General features: G+C 42.4%; 1 protein-coding gene across 1 annotated transcript in view; it reads left to right on the forward strand.

The window, feature by feature from the left end:
- TG (thyroglobulin) overlaps window positions 1-16,877 on the forward strand; it is a 161,306-nt gene that overhangs the window by 124,011 nt on the left and 20,418 nt on the right. The window contains 3 exon segments of the mRNA XM_035903440.1: window positions 5,433-5,597; window positions 6,299-6,466; window positions 14,460-14,641. Of these exon segments, the coding sequence (XP_035759333.1) occupies window positions 5,433-5,597; window positions 6,299-6,466; window positions 14,460-14,641 (515 nt within the window).

The following is a 16,877-nucleotide window of genomic DNA, read 5'->3' on the forward strand; positions in this document are numbered from 1 at the left end:
GTGCTGCATGGGGTTGTTGTGACCAAAGTGCAGGACCTGGCACTTGGCCTTGTTGAACCTCATACAGTTGGCCTCAGCCCATCGATCCAGCCTGTCCAAGTCCCTCTGTAGAGCCTTCCTATCCTCAAGCAGATTGGCACTCCCACCCAGCTTAGTGTCATCTGCAAACTTGCTGAGAGTGCACTCAATCCCCTCGGTCCAGGTCATTGATAAAGATGTTTAAACAGAACTGGCCCTAGAACTGAGCCCTAGGGAATGCCACTTGTGACTAGCCGCCAACTGGATTTAACTCCATTCACCACCACACTTTGGGCCTGGCCATCCAGACAGTTTTTTACCCAGGAAAGAGTACACCTGTCCAGGCCATGGGCAGCCAGTTTCTCAAGCAGAATTCTGTGGGAAATGGTGTCAAAGGCTTTACTAAAGTCCAGGTACACGGCATCCACAGCATTTCCCTCATCCACTAAGCAGGTCACCTTGTCATAGAAGGAGATCAGGGTAGTCAAGCAGGAACTGCCTTTCATAAACCCACGTTGACTGGGCCTGATCTTTTGGTTGTCCTGAACATGCCATGTGATGGCACTCAAGATGATCTGCTCCATAACTCTCCCTGGCACCGAGGTCAGACCAACAGGCCTGTAGTTTCCCGGATCCTCATTCCAGCCCTTCTTGTAGAAGGACATCACTTTTGCTAACCTCCAGTCAACTGGGACGTCCCCGGTTAGCCAAGACTGCTGATAAATGATGGAAAGTGGCTTGGTGAACAATTCCATCGGCTCCCTCAGTACCCTTGGGTGGATCCCATCTGGTCCTATAGACTTCTGTGTGTCTAAGTTGTGTAACAGCTCGCTAACCATTTTCCCTGGGATTATGGGGGCTTCACTGTGCTCCTCATCCCTGTCTTCCAGCTCAGGGGGCTGGGTACCCAGAGAACAACTCGTCTTGTTAAAGACTGAGGCAAAGACGGCATTAAGTACCTCAGCCTTTTCCTCATCCTTTGTCACTTTTTCCCCCTGCATACAATAAGGGATGGAGATTCTCCTTAGCCATCTTTCTGCTGTGAATGTATTTATGGATTATGCACAGGTTTTTTTTTGTCTTTTACAGCAGTAGCCAGCTTAAGTTCTAGTTGGGCTTTGGCCCTTCTAATTTTCTCCCTGCATAACCTCATGACATCCTTGTAGTCCTCCTGAGTTGCCTGCCCCTTCTTCCAAAGTTCATAAACTCTCCCTTTTTTCTTGAGTTCCAGCCAAAGCTCTCTTTTCAGCTAGGCCGGTCTTCTTCCCCATCAGCTTGCCTTATGGCACATGGGGATGGCATGCTCCTGAGCCTTTAAGATTTCCTTCTTGAAGAATGCCCAACCTTTTGGGACTCCTTTGCCCTTCAGGACTGCCTGCCAAGGGACTCTGTCAATCAGTTTCCTAAACAGGCCACAGTCTGCCCTCTGGAACTCCAAGGTGGCAGTTCTGCCAACTACCTCCTCCTTACTTCTCCGAGAATCAAAAGCTCTATCATTTTGTGATCGCTGTGCCCAAGATGGCCTCCAACTGTCACATCACCCACATGTCCTTCTCTGTTCACAAACAACAGGTCCAGCGGGGCACCTTCCCTAGTTGGCTCACTTACCAGCTGTGTCAGGAAGTTATCTTCCACACACTGCAGGAACCTCCTAGACTGTTTCTTCTCTGTTCTGTTATATTTTCAGCAGGCATCTGGTACACTGAAGTCCCCTATGAGAACAAGGGCTAGCGATTTTGAGACTTCTCCCAGTTGCTTATAGAATATTTCATCTGTGTCATCATCCTGGTTGGGTGCTCTATAACAAACTCCCACCATGCTATCTGCCTTGTTGGCATTCCCCCTGATTCTTACCCATGAACACTCAAGCCTATCATGACCATTCTTCAGCTCTATACAATCAAACCCCTCCCTAACGTACAGGGCTACCCCACCGCCGCTCCTTCCTTGCCTATCCCTTCTGAAGTGTTTAGAGCCATCCATTGCAGCACTCCAGTTGTGCGAGTCATCCTGCCACGTTTCTGTGATGGCAAGTATGTCATAGTTTTCCAGCTGCACAATGGCTTCCAGCTCCTCCTGTCTGTTGCCCATGCTGAGTGCATTTGTGTAGATGCACTTCAGCTGGGCTATTCATCCCACCACCTTTTTGGGGGGAAGAAACCCTAATTCCTATGTGACCATTCTCAGGTGATTCCATGGTTTCTAAGACATCCATAACCCTTGTGCCTTTGCTGCCATGTGGATCTCCATCCCCTACCTCCACTGATATGGCAGATCGAAGGACCTTGCTAGCACACTGTCCCTCAAACATTGGCTTGCTGCCCCCAGACTTATCTCTAGTGAGCCTGATTTTATCCTTTAATGATGTCCCAAGAGAGAAGTTTGCAAGAAGTACCGGCCACAACTCAGCCTATCACAGCCTAACATCAAAGCAAGAATTCATCTTCATGCAATACCAATTTGCATTCACCAGATTCTCACCACTGTGAGCTGCAACATTTCCTCATATCTGAATTTCTACTGTCTAGCTTAACCTCTAATTTTGCAAAGATAAATAAAGACATGCATGTGAAACTGCTGGTCCCTGAACTAAATAGTACTGAAATCTTTGCCTTCTATTTTCAATGCCATCACTTGTTACAGTAGTACAATTGTAGGGGAGGGAACATAACAGTATTGCTTCCAAATACTTCTTGAATGATGTCCCAAGTTCCTCTATCACCTGATTCCAGTCCCAATAAATTTTAAATGTGAATAACAGTAGTGAATACCACATCTCTTTTACACCGCAAATGCAAGACATGCTTCCTGAATGTGGATGTTATCAAAAAAAGCAAAATGAGGAAGTGGCCATTACCATGGAAAATAGAAGAAAAAAACAGAATAGAAAAGAGCATGTAAAGCTGTTCTTACCGCTTATGCAAAAAGGAGAAAATATCCATGGCTAGAGTAAGGCTCCAAAAAAGAACTGTCCTCACCTTGCAAATGTATTTGCATAAGTTTTGGGGTTTTCTTTTAATCATTGAGCTTGGACCATATCTAATGTTAGCCCATACGCATCCAGTGCTATGGCATGAAAATTTGCCTGTCCAGGCTTTTAGCTCTCCCTCTGCAGAGAGGACTTGTGGGAAACTCCTATCCAGAACATTTAGCAACTGCTGTTTGATTCATTACTTAACCCAAGGGCAGTCTTTCAGTTTGTAGAGATCGCAGAGAGAGGGGAACTTTGCACAGCTTTTAAAATCCCTGGGAGAAGATATATTCAAAATCAAGCACAAACTAGGATGTTTTGCTTGGTCCCAGTGAATTTTTGGTTTCCATATGTTATCTGATCTCAGTACTCTCTTCCCCTACCAAACTTAGCCTTTTAGTAAGGTAACTTCAGTATTGCCACTGAAACTGACTCTTTCAAAATTTTTGAAACTTTCAGAATTTGGGAAACTGAAGCCCTTTAATTTTTTTATGGTTTTGTTTTGTTTTAAATAAATGCCATTCAGAGATACTTGATACTTGATAAAACATGCTGAGCACATTCAGATCTGATGTTGAAGAATATGTTTGCCAGATTAGTGGATAAATATTGTGCAATCCTAGATCTAATTTCTCTGCTATAACAAGGAGGCACATAATTCCTTGCTCCAAATGAAAAGTGAGGCAGCTACTTTTCTAAGGGAAGCTGGCATGCCTTGTTATCCCTCTTCTAGTCTCACTCATCCTAGTTCTGAAATCCTGGGGACGCACCCACACACAGAGATACTCTCATCAAGGATATTTTTCTTTCTTCATCATGCCCATCTGAGTCAGTGCTCCTAGTCAGCAGCTGGCAAATATTGTGCCTTACAAACACAAAATAGGCCACCGCAAATCCCACGTGAGGATGAAGCCCATTGCTCACTCGAGTTCTCATCTAAATCGAGGGCGGAAGTGAGGAATAAGACCAAGCGGTGTTTATTTCTTCTTCTTTAGTTCTTTGCTCTCTTAAAACCAGACATGGCTTTTCTAGTGCCCCAGGGTTGACAGTCTTAGCTTTTTCCTTTGTGTATCTGCAACCACTTGCATCTCAGTCATCAAGCTAATAACAGTGCTTGTTTTCCAGATCCCTTAAAAAGGAAGAGAAACCTTTCAGGAAGGTAGTAGCACTGGAAATTCTACTTACAGTGAACTAAAAATCTCTACAATGAAACAATAACCTCTTTCTAATTATTTTGGGAAACAAATTTTTCCAGTTGTGAGCAATTAGTATCAATGGGTCCGCTTGTTTGAAATGCAAAAAATGTCCTGGGTGCTGGCCAGGGCTGCACAGAGTTCTTCAGACTCAAAGGTTTGAGACAATTTCAAATTAAGGAATTGCTGTTTGTTTTCTGTTTCTTTTTAGCTTGCTCCTGGTTTTATGCTTTTTCAGACTTGTAGTTATGCTTTGAGCAAATTCTGTAAGAAGTAAGTTAATCGGTTTAATAGATCAGGATCTGTCATATCATGTGTCTAGGGTTTGGGGTTTTTTAGAAAACGGAAGCTAATTTTAGTAGTTATAGTAAACTGATATAAATGTTTGGAAATTAGTAATTTGAACCATGTCAGAGGTATTCCAGCCTTTCTGTTCTAGGTCAGATTTTATCAGATTTGTGCTAATTTATCTGCATTTCAATAAGTAGTTTTCATGGTTACTCAACAATGGTGTACCATCTTTTCTTGGTGAGGACCTTTTCCGTGCTGGCACAGCTGTAGGAAAGAAACAGAGTCTGGGGCAGAGATTGGACTGTGGCCTGTGCTCTGCTTTCGATGTGTTCTGGCTCTGGTTGGTTTAGCTTCTCTGCAGCTTGGTTTGGCCTTTTGTTCCTACTACTTCTGCTCATAACTCTTCTAAACTCTCACTGCTCCTTGTGTGAGCTATCGTAGAGCTTCTACCCTAAATTTACTCAATGTAAATAGCTAATTCCCATTTGGCCTTGTACCAGCATTGTCCTAAGGTATAAATAGCTCTTCTTCAGGGATGCATTTATAAAGTTCACACCTGCTCTCAGTCTATCATAGTTAAGGAGGCAAAACTCTATTTAGTCTCCTCTTGTAAGATGGACTCTCCATTCCCTGATATGCCTCACAGCACCTTCTTTGTATCCGCTCCTGTCTGAATATTTCTCCTTCCAGCAAAGTTTTCAGAAAGATTTGTGACTTGGTTACAGACATAACATAGACATTTTTCAGAGGTCTTCCAAAATAACCGTGACAGAGATGGAAACCGTCAAACGTATCCTTCTTCCCTTTGCTTTGATCATTTGAACTTGCTGCTTACGATTTAAATACCAGTGTTTTACATTCTGCAACTGAGCAGATTTTGCTTCTCATCTTTTTTACCTGCACCAGGGGACCAGGTGTTTTGACAGCATGTGTTGACTGCTATTGTTTTTCTTTTCCAGGGAGGTTCAGCTTTTTCTCCAGCATCCGTTATTACTAAGAGGAGAGTGCAGACCCAAGCAGCAGTCCTGGCTGAAGATGTGGGATGCTCTTCATCCACCAGTGAGGAAATTGTAGCCTGCCTCCGCCAGTTGCCTGCTCGGGTCCTCAATGATGCTCAGACTAAGGTACATCATAGCGAAATATATGCCATTGGCAAGGAAATAAAAAGTTTCCATTTACATGAAGCTGTGAGGAAGCTTAAAAAATAAATTGGGCTGAATCCTTGTGAAAGAGGAACTGGACTAGGTTTGGTGGAGTGATGCTGACGTCCATGACATCCATCTTTGACCTACGAATACTCACAGCTTGATTCTTCTTCAGACTCAATTGCTTTAACACTACTTTGACCACATCTTCCAAAATTAATCTAAATATAGTTTTGACCTTCTTTCAGTACCCTCTCATCTGCCCCTGGGTGTTACTCTAGAGGAGAATCAAGTGTCTGTAGCTTCAGTAACTGCATTTTTGCAAACAAGGATGTAGGGAGGGATACCAGTGCTCTGTCTCTAGAGATTGAGATGGATCCTTTACCCACAGATTAAAACAGTGGCAATACATTTTCTGATAGATTGGCATAGAGGCAATCCCTAATTTAAAACAATATTTTCATAAGACCATCAATTCTCTTGGCCTATTCAGCTTGTTTCATGTACCAAGACTGTCAGCAAAAGCATTGTTTCCTGCCAGTGGTGAGTTTGCACTTACAGTAACTGACCACTTGTCCACCTGAAGGCTATTAGCTCAGTTTTCTGAAGCATAAGTAAAATGGAAATGACCAGGGTAAGCTAATTTAACTGCACTATTTTTGGTTTTTTTGCTAATCTAGCTCCTAGCTATAAGCGGTCCATTCCAGTACTGGGGTCCAGTGATGGATGGAATTTACCTTCGGGAACCTTTAGCTAAAGCCCTGCAGCGCCCTCAACTTCGCAAAGTAGATCTGCTCATTGGAAGTGCTCAGCAAGATGGGTTGATCAGCAGAGCTAAGGCAATTAAGGTAGGAAGAGACTTGCTGTTAAGGAACTGATGGCATAACTATTACAATGACAGTAATCATATGCAGCCTGGAGAGATCCTTTTTAATTTCTATGATTTGTGAATTATACCCCATGCAAATATGCAAAGCCAGTGTCCATCTCCAGTCAATAGTATTATATTTGTTGATTAACACTACAGGGGGATATAGGAAAAGGTGAAAGGTCAGCAGTGATTTAGTAGGTACTAATATGCAGTAGTATGTTTTACTGTCTCTGAAATCCTATTTATATTGCAATCTCAGCTGTATATCACCAAGAAGAAAGCAAGCTCATAACTCGGTTCTAGGTTCTTCACTGTGCAGCAGGGCTAAGTCAGTCTTTTCCATGCCAAATTTTTTTTTCATTTTTTGTGACAACCTTTTTTCTCTGTTGCCTTTAAGAAGTACATTTTCTTGTAAAGATGATTCTAAATATGGACTAGCTGTGACTAAGAACAGCGCTGGCCTGATGTGCGGGCTAGGATTTCAGGGCATAAACTGGTGAAATAAAAAAGAATTGTGCCCATGCTGTACTTTGGACATAAAAGTCCTCAAAATCATGAAGGTCTACCCAAAGGGATTTTGTGTCTTCTTGTGAACCCTCTGGCACTGTCTGCTCTTGAGACAGCCTATCAGCCTCTTCTAGTTCATTTGTCCTTCTTTGTGATGAGAATAGTAGATCCCTGCCAAATTAAATTAAATGTTCCAATGTGCTCAGATATGTGCTAAGAAATCGACAGGAGAATGTAACATGACAGGAATTATTTTGAGGGTTATCTAAGTGAAATGCAAGTCTGTGGCTATCTTTCTGTGACCGTGTGGATTTCCTCTCTTAGAAGGCAGTGAAACATCAATCCCAGCTTCTCTCTGCTGGTAGTCAATAACACATAGACCATTTTACCTCAGCTTTAATAAAAAAATTACCCCTTTGAAAGAAGGCTTTTTGAACCACCTGAATAATGTTCATATTGTTTGCTTGGTCTCCGTCAGAAGTTCCCTGCCCTTATTTCATGTATCTTTGTCTTTTGGAATCAATTAAAAGAGGAACTCAGTTATAGGAAACGGACTGTGATGCTAGAGGCCTGCAGATAATGATCCAGACTCTGTGAGGGGAATAAACCTCAGTAACCTCATTACAAGTCATGTGATGAAGACTAGGAAGTGAAATTCTTTCCTTTACCACTATTTCCACATGACAGCTGTCTGCAAAACTGAAATGAAATTCCATGGTGTATTAGAAATTATGCAATAAATCATTTTGTTAATGAAAGCCACAAGTGCAAAAAGTAAGCACTGTCAAGTTGAAATGAAAAGGAAAAACACTTGTAACTGAGAGCTCAGCAGTAAAATGTTGTCCTTCCAAAAAGAAAATCTGGAATGTCTTTATTTAAAAGCCCACAGAAAATAGGATTGGAAGGGGACTCAGAAAGTTGGTGCAACTCACCCTGAGAGAGCTGTTTTAAAATCTCTTACTGTTGGAGACCTGATCTCCTTTGGCCAGGGTTTACCTATCCTTACTTAGAAGGATAGGTAACTTCTTTACTAGCTATTATAATAGTACCTACCTTACTTGGTGCTGCTGCCATAAGTCATATTCCATCTCTGTTCCAGAAAATTCATAATGTTCATGGTAGGTGGTTATTTTTTGTTTTCTCCTTTTGACTTCCTTAAGCTGTTTTCATGTTCTCAGTAAGAACTGATGATTTTTAATGCACATTTTCCTCTATTTCTATGTTCCTGTGTCTTCAGATTTTTAGGGCTTGAGGGAATATGACTGTTTTGACCAGTCTGTATTCCTGTCTTCAGATTGTTTTCTGAAAGACTTGCTGCAAGGTTAAAGTTTCCTGATTACTTTCTGTCCATGCACTTACTATATAAATTGCTAGGAAAGTGCAATGCTTCCTTCATCACTGAGCTATTTAAGAACATGCATTTTCCAGGTCGTCAAGAGCGTTTCTACATCATAGCCATGACTACTCATGGTTGCAGTCAAAATCAGATGATAAAGTCCTGAGTAGGCCACAGATGTTTTTAGGTACAGTGGCAGAAACGGGTGTGGGTGGTCATTGTTACCAAGAAATCTGTGCCCCATTTCCTCTGTCATAATGTCATTAGGGTTCTTTGGTCTGTACTAACTGTCCTCTCCCCACAATAGACCTAGAAGAAGGATTTGAAACAACCCATGCTGTATCCCACTTTTCTACTTTATTCATTTTAAGGGTTCCCTTGAGATAGATCTGACTTGCATCTTTCTGAGAAAACCCAAAGTTGGTTTTACTGATGTACTAAGGTGGGAGGGCTTAGCTGGTAGACAGAGCACTGAACTCAACTTGGGGAACCAAGGCGTAGTTCCTAGTTTGCCTCTGACTACAACCAAGTTATTTGATCTCCTCTACAAAGAGGGGACCAAACCTCCCTGGGGTGAATATCCATCCATGGATGTGTCTAGCTCTGTAGAGAGAACCATGCATGCATCTGGGTAAATAAATGCCACAGCTAAAAGGTTCTGTGGCAAATGTATGGAAGTGGCAAAGTTCTTCATTTCCATCTCCTTTAGGATGACTGATTTCAGTCTAATCAGATGCAAAGAGTGGGGGATAAAAAAATTTAACTCCTTCTGACTTGTTCCACCAGTTCCTGGGAATAGCTGTGCTGGCAAATTCAGCCAAGGGCATGCTGTATTAATCCTGGTCTTGCTCTATTAATGCTGATCCTGTAAATGGTGAGGAGACACTTTCAGCCATTTGGATGAAAGCAAGCTTGAGACGTGATGCAAATCTTATCACCTTAGATTGGAGATGCATGCAAGTTTTATAAACTCTAAGCAGTCGAGTCTTAGGAGTGAGAGTAAAACCTTCAGACTGCAACCAGACCTGAAGGTGGTAAATCCAGTTGGCACCATGTTGTTCTGTATGGGCTTACTGGCATTTGGTTGTGTTGGGTGTCTCTGTGCTCCCACTACAACACTGTGCTTATGCCTGTTAAAACCTTTACTATTAAAAATTAAATCGAAAGACGGAAGGCACCACTTATGTGCTAGAAAAACATTTATGTTTGATATGTTTAAAATTAAAGGCTGAGGTCTCTCAGTGATGCTTGCAGCAGAGACTATGCTGAACATTTGTGCTCAATGTCTTGCCCATGGAAATGACTGGTTTATGGCATTCACTTGAATGCTTATTCATGTGGACTGAGACAGATTTACCACTTCCTGGAGCACTTCATACTCATTCCCAGTGCGGCCATCAGAGGGTTGAAACTAAGTGAGAAACAAAGCAGTTTGTTAAGGGAATGGCAAGTGGTGCCATAATGCACTGTTACATGGCATATGGAGCGGTTAAGCCTGAACCCGTTAACTTCAATTCCCATGACAGACCTTCAGGGATATTAGCTTTGAGCAGTCACAGATTAGGGCAGCTGAGCGGAAACCTCTAAAAATGTTGATTTCATCTCCCAACTGAGCAAATTTTTATCCTTGTGCTGTACGTGATGCTCAGGTAGGAGGATCTAATGGTTCCAACTTGCATTAAATATACAGAGTCACGCAAGCCAATCTATATCTGTGTTTTTCTGCATATGTATGTAAGTCAGTACGGCCCTGATTATATCCTCCGTGTGTTCTGTGCCTACTATGTAATCTCCACGTTTCAAGGACTGTTAACTTTCTTTTTAGTTGGAAGACTAAGGTTGCACTTTATATGTGTTCTCACATTTTCTAGCTGGCTGCAGAACCCAGAACCAGTACATAGGGGAGTGAATAGATAGAAATATAGTTTATTTACCCCATGTAAGCAATTGGATCTATGCAGACTGCATCTTCCATCCTGTTCTATATTAGTCAGTTAATTTCTTTATGGATAAAGGTATTCAGCAACATGTGATAATTGTAATGACCAGGAGAGCAGTGATGAGGGGACAGTGTACCCTCAGCTGATGACACAAAACTGGGAGGAGTGGCTGACACACCGGAAGGCTGTGCTGCCATTCAGCGGGACCTGGACAGGCTGGAGAGTTGGGCAAAGAGGAACTTGATGAAGTTCAACAAGGGCAAGTGTCAAGTGCTGCACCTGGGGAGGTCAAACCCCATGCACCAGTACAGGCTGGGGGCTGACCTGCTGGAAAGCAGCTCTGCCGAGAGGGACCTGGGAGTCCTGGTAGACGACAAGCTGACCATGAGCCAGCAGTGTGCCCTTGTTGCCAAGAAGGCCAATGGTATCCTGGGGTGCATTAAGAGGAGTGTGGCCAGCAGGGCGAGGGAGGTTATCCTCCCCCTCTACTCTGCCCTGGTGAGACCCCACCCGGAGTACTGTGTCCAGTTCTGGGCTCCCCAGTTCAAGAAAGATGAGGAACTCCTAGAAAGAGTCCAGAGGAGGGCAACAAAGATGATAAAGGGACTGGAGCACCTCCCCTACGAGGAGGAGCACTGGAACAGGCTGCCCAGGGGGGTTGTGGAGTCTCCTTCTCTGGAGATATTCAAAGCCCGCCTGGACGATGTCCTGTGCAACCTGCTCTGGGCGAGCCTTCTTTAGCGGGACGGTTGCACTAGATGATCTCCCGAGGTCCCTTCCAACCCTTGCCATTCTGAGATTCTGTGATTCTGTGATAAATGCCATCAGTGAGGAGAATAGACTGATATCAGCTCTTCACATCATCTTGTAACTAGCTGGAATCCTTGAAACACTCTGCTAAAAGGCTGGCAGGTCTTTCGCCATCCTTTGTGACAACGTTTATCAAGAGTCATTTAAGACCTAAGATCTGTACATACTCTGTTAATGTTATCGCTATTCCAATTTGTCAGAAAAGTACATTTTGCTCCTTGGAAGATGTAAATGTTTGGTCTACCAACTACTACAATTTATTCTTAAATAAAGGACTAGACCAGGTTCATTCATATGCTCCAGAAGCTATGCTGCAGGAACAATAACCGTGAGTTTTATATAATTTATTATTTAGACAATGTTTATCACCACTTTGCATCACCAGAACAGTAGAAAGTGGTGCACCTGCTGTCTTTAATTATTTTCTTACTCACTTTCTAAAAATAGTTGAAAACTTCACTATAACTTTGGGGTCAGTTGCTAATACCTCTTTAAAGGTTAGCAGAATGTAAATTATTTCACATAATGTGCAGCTGTTTCTATTAATCTGGTAGCAGCTGTTGTATCTGCTGCTATTCGAAAATTGTTCCTTGGTCATATATGTTCTAATGGGAAACACTTGTTGGACATGGAAAATTGGTCAAATTGAAACAAGTTCTGAAACGTTAAAATGCTTTGTCTTTTTAATATTTCATGGGGTTTATTTTGAATGTATTGCTTTGTTTTGTGTTCTCATGTTGAAGTCAGATGTTTAAATTACAGTGTAGCCAAAGCGACACTTGAGACATCGTGCTTCAGATTGTGCTGTTTTAATGCTGGTTGGGATGAAAAATCTCAAAATGTCTTACAAATGCCAATTCCGTTTCTCATCCACCTCTGCCTGTTGAGTCTTGTTTCATATGACTCAACACATCTCAAGGACCCTACTCTGTTATCAATGGTTGGTGAGAAAGGTCACCAGAATTGTTGGTGCATTTTGAAGATCACAGAAACTAGTACATAGACGCAGTAGAAATCTAAGACCGACCACACTGAGTCACATCAACGGCCTGTTTATCACAGAATGCTGTTTTCAGCAGTGGCTAAGAGTGGATGTTTGTAAGAATAGGGTAAGCAAATCTGATACTTCTGCTAAATGCTCTCAAATCCTCTAATACTTTGCAGTTCAGCGACTTCCTGGCCAGAATTGGTCTTCCCGCAATTAATAACCATCAACTGTTTTTTTGGTTTTTAATTCAAAAACTTGTTCATGAATTTTCATCTTCACCAATTTTGGCAACCACAAAAGCATGTGGCAAAGTGTTCCTCAGCTTAACCATGTGTTGGATGATGATCCATCTTCTTCTCTGTGGTTTTCAACTGTAATGGCTATTTAATGCTTGGTAGTTGATGAGGCAGTGAAGGGTCAGTTCCTAGGGTACATATTTAAGACCCTAAGGTTTTTCTTATTCTACAGGTGTAGAATAAGGTAAAAAATCCATTAAAAAAAAAAAACAAAACAACAACAAACCAACAACATGAAAGCATTGCATGAAAGTTGCTTTGTACAGGATGCTTTACACATAAGAACTTGGGCTCTGCATTGACGCAGAAAAGCATCTGATTTTATCCATATCTGCTAGCCAAATCCAACAGCTCTGGTCACCAAATGAGAGATTCCTAATTAGACAGCAGTAAAGCTTCTCCTGGTTAGTAGGGAGCTGAATTGCTGTGTGCTGAAGCCGATGGGAAGATCACTTTTGAATTCAGTGAATCTGCAGTCAGGTCAGCGATAATTTCTGCTTCTTGCAGAAAAATATACGTGTCCTTGCTGTATTTAAACTGAATGATTTTGCAGGCAAGTGTGTTATGCAGTTTCATATGTGGCGTTTGTGCGCATGAAGTGACGTGTCATGTGTGAGCTGCAGATCTTTGTCTAACTACAGCTGTATTAATAAAACTGGCACCACATGAATCTCTTCACATTGCGTGGGCCAAAATCTAGCAAAAAAAGAATTTATTACAAATGCAAGGAAAATTTCCAACATCTTTTTGGACCTTTGGTAGTGTTTTGAAATCTCTTGTAAAGTCACTTAATCAAAATGCACAAAGCATTAGAGTACGTCAGTAAGGACAGGCCTTGGCCTCAGCAGACGGGGACTTATTTTCCATCTTTCATTTCTGCGAATCTGTTGAAAAGTAATTATTCCCTCTGTACTTTCTGTATAAGGTTGTGGAAAGACCTAGCTGCGTGATGAAAACCAGCTGCGGGCCATCAAAATAATATATTCAGTAAAGCATCTATGGTAACTGGACTGGGCAGACACCAGCCTATTTTGCATCAGACTGACTGCCCAGAATAATATAGGTGGTTTATTAGATCTTTCTCTCTGGAGTTCTTATGTCAAGTTTCAGCCAGTGAGCACCTGCAAGGTGCCTTCTTTAGAAAGGACTGGATCCACGGGAAGGTTCAGCTCTGTTTCTGAACTTGAAATAAATTATTTAAAAAAAAAAAAAAGAAAGCTGAAAAGTCTGATTTGATAAAATAAAAAGCTTCCTCAAAGAAAGATATGGTGAAAAATTCCAGCAGTCTGTAGCTTTGGTAAAAATAGGGTTGGGTAAACAGTTTGGCATGGAAGATGGTCCCTCTGCTATCGATAATTCTGCAGTGAGGTGGGCACTCTGCTCTGGGGAAAATGCCTTTATGTCAGGAAAGGTTTCAGACCACAGATCTCAGGAAAAGGGCATTTCAAGGTAGGTCTCTCTGATTGGCCATAGGGGTTATGAAGTTTGAAGATCATGGCTACTACTTCCACTGGGATTTGGAGGAGGGGGATTTCTATCCAGGGCTAAGGCAGGTATTATTCCAGAAGGGACCTAAATACAGACCTTAGGGCAGCCACATTTCTCTGTAGGTGGCTCCAGAACAGGCAGGAGTGATATAGCCATGAAATGGTTATATAGCACGTTCTTTTTCTGGACTTTCTAAAGGAAAGGAGCAATATCATTCTCCCTCCCCCCTAGTTTTCCTGCAAGGAGCTCATCAGAAAGACAGCATTGGGCACACATTGGTGAACGATCCATGTGGACTTCTTCTGTGGGAGGCAGCTGTGTTCCTGTAGTATTGGAGCTACATCTGCACAGCACTGTACCTGTGAGTTGGATTTACCAGCTTAGGAATTCAGCCCTATAGTCTGTCTTGAGGAAGCCAATACAGCTGGCTGGTGACAGTCTTGGGAAAGCAAAAGTAGGACTGTCCCCTACTTCTTCCCCTAGGAATCAGAGACCACAGCAGAGAGGACTCATTTCAGCAGAGGGAGATCCGAGCCTATATTGTTCCATTAAAAATCTATCTTTTGTTTTTGTTTGTAAATTCCATGTATACATTCTGTTCTCAGAAATTTGAAGAAAGCCAAGGAAGAGCCAACAGCAAAACAGCCTTTTATCAGGCACTGCAAAATTCTCTAGGAGGAGAAGACTCCAACACGTTCATTGAAGATGCAGCTACATGGTATTATTCCCTTGAACACTCAACTGATGATTATTCGTCTTTTTCCAGGGCTTTGGAAAATGCCACCCGGTAAGAAATTCATCCTATTACAACTGTGTGATTGGGGTTAAGCAAGGTTTGTTTTTCTTATCTCAAGTGTGTATGTATATTCTGAAAAACTAGAGAAATTCGTATGCAAATGAACACAAAATAAGGAATATGATTTCATTTTCCATTAGGTTTCCAATGTCATTGGTAAATAGAAACTGAACTGACTTTTATGCCTTGTGAAAAGTTTGAATTGTCTTTCCTGAACTGTATATTGGATTGTGTACTCTTTCATGTCAAAGATGTCTTGGTTGTTTGCGCCCTCTGCATCAACTATTTCTTGAGTCCTCCCATCCCTGTGACAATAGAAGAACTAATAGACTGGCTTTTATTCACAGTCACCTAATTATACAGTTAGATACTTTTTCTAATTTTTGCAAATTTGTAGACTGGTGAAGTTTGAAAACTTTGATTTCAGCAATTACATTAATTTTTATATTATAACCCCTGAAAAATACATTTCTTCACAATTTCAGGCTTTCTACAGGGGAGTATCCTGTGTAAAATGGCAAAGCATTTGTGAATGTTCAGAAAAGTGGCTCCCAACCCCATTCTGTGCATTGCTATCGCCATTTTACCTATGGCAGAAGAATCCCCTTAAGCTTATCCATGTATTTCCTTGACCCTTGTGTAGTCTTTTAGGCCAGTGTACAGTGATTGTATAATGTCACACAATCTCCATTTTTCTCCCTTTGTGTATGGTTTCCTATGGTGAGAGAAAGCAGAATCAGGCATTAGGATGCTCCTGTAGGAAGTCTTTTTGCGGAGGTGAAAGGAGAATTCACAATATCTGACTCTTGCCTTGTTGGATCCGTCAGGACACAGCATAGACTCACAGTGCCTCCCAGCCTCTTCCAAAGCCTCTTCAAATGTTAGTAGATGGATGAGCAACTTGCCTCCAGTATATACACTCACATACCTTGCATTGAAACATTGCAGGCAGGGACCACCGGGAAGTGGAAGATGAGCAGTGGGCCATGTTCACACCACCTAGTATATATGCATAGCTTGAACCCTTCATTGGGTATGGCATCAGGGTCCAGCAGTTCTGGATAACAGTCAGTTAGAAGAGTTAATTCCCTGTTGAACTAGGACTCCACAGCAGTCATGACCATAGAGACTGGTGGGTATCTTTAGCTTGGGTCACGTGGTGGTTTGGTCTGCAGAGAAGACTCTAGATTTTGCTCTCTCCCTCATGGGCAGCCAGTTTTCTTTAGCCAGATTTTGAGCTGTGGTGGGATGGGCCTGTTTTTCTGAAAGAAGCCAAACTGAGGGGAAATCTTACCTCCTTTTTCCTGCCTTTGTGCAAACTTGGGGGCTGGATGTTTAAGTGGAACATATTTTCAGAAAATGAATCCAAAAAATCCCTATTCCTGTCTCTGCTTCATGAGCAGATCCGTTATGAAAACACTTTACATTTCTAAGGTGATGTATTTTATAAGTTGGTGGTTTGAGTTCTAGTGTGCCTGTCCAAGCTGTTTCACCTGTGTTCTGAACCAAGACATCATAGGTACAGGCTCCTGGTATCTGTGCTTTCAGTGTTCCGGTTTTCTGTCCCACCATGAGCCTCTCTGTAAGACTTTAGAGACAAGGTTTCCTTTTCAGTAGGTCTTCATCCTCCATCAGAATTGCAGGGCATTGCTCCAGGGGGGCCTCAGGGAGCAGGAGATGGACAGGAGCCAAGATTCACTTGGAAACAGCTGATCCAAGACCAAAGTGACCAAATTTGTTTGGGGAAGGTTTCTGGGTGGTCCAGGTGTGCCGGTGCATTGAGGTCATGGAGTAAACAAGCCAGAAGGCTGTGGGTTGAGCTTTGTGTCATTTATCGAGTCTCACACCATGTCGCACTTGCCCTGCCTCGTAGCTTGTCCCAGGGGCAGGCCACCCATTCACTGTGGCATCTGGGGCCACTGCATGCAGCACACGTGGAAGCGCTGTGGTTCATGGGCGTTAAAGCCAGAAATAATCTTCATTCTGTTTCCATCACCACCGTTACCCATGGGGCTATAATTCTTCAGTCAGGTCAGTAAGTTTTTAAGCCATAATAAAACACTGACTTAAATTCTAACCTTTCTTCCCATCCAGAGATACCTCCATCAGGAGCTGTTATAACACAGGGCTGTCACATTTGATCATCCATGTTCTGCCCAGGGCTCAACACAGTGCAAACGCTGAGTTTTGCAAAGCTCTGACGGTGAGCACACTGCTCGCTCGCAGC

The sequence above is a fragment of the Egretta garzetta genome, unplaced genomic scaffold (assembly GCF_000687185.1).
Source record: "Egretta garzetta isolate BGI_Z169 unplaced genomic scaffold, ASM68718v1 scaffold50, whole genome shotgun sequence".
Lineage (NCBI taxonomy): Eukaryota > Metazoa > Chordata > Aves > Pelecaniformes > Ardeidae > Egretta > Egretta garzetta.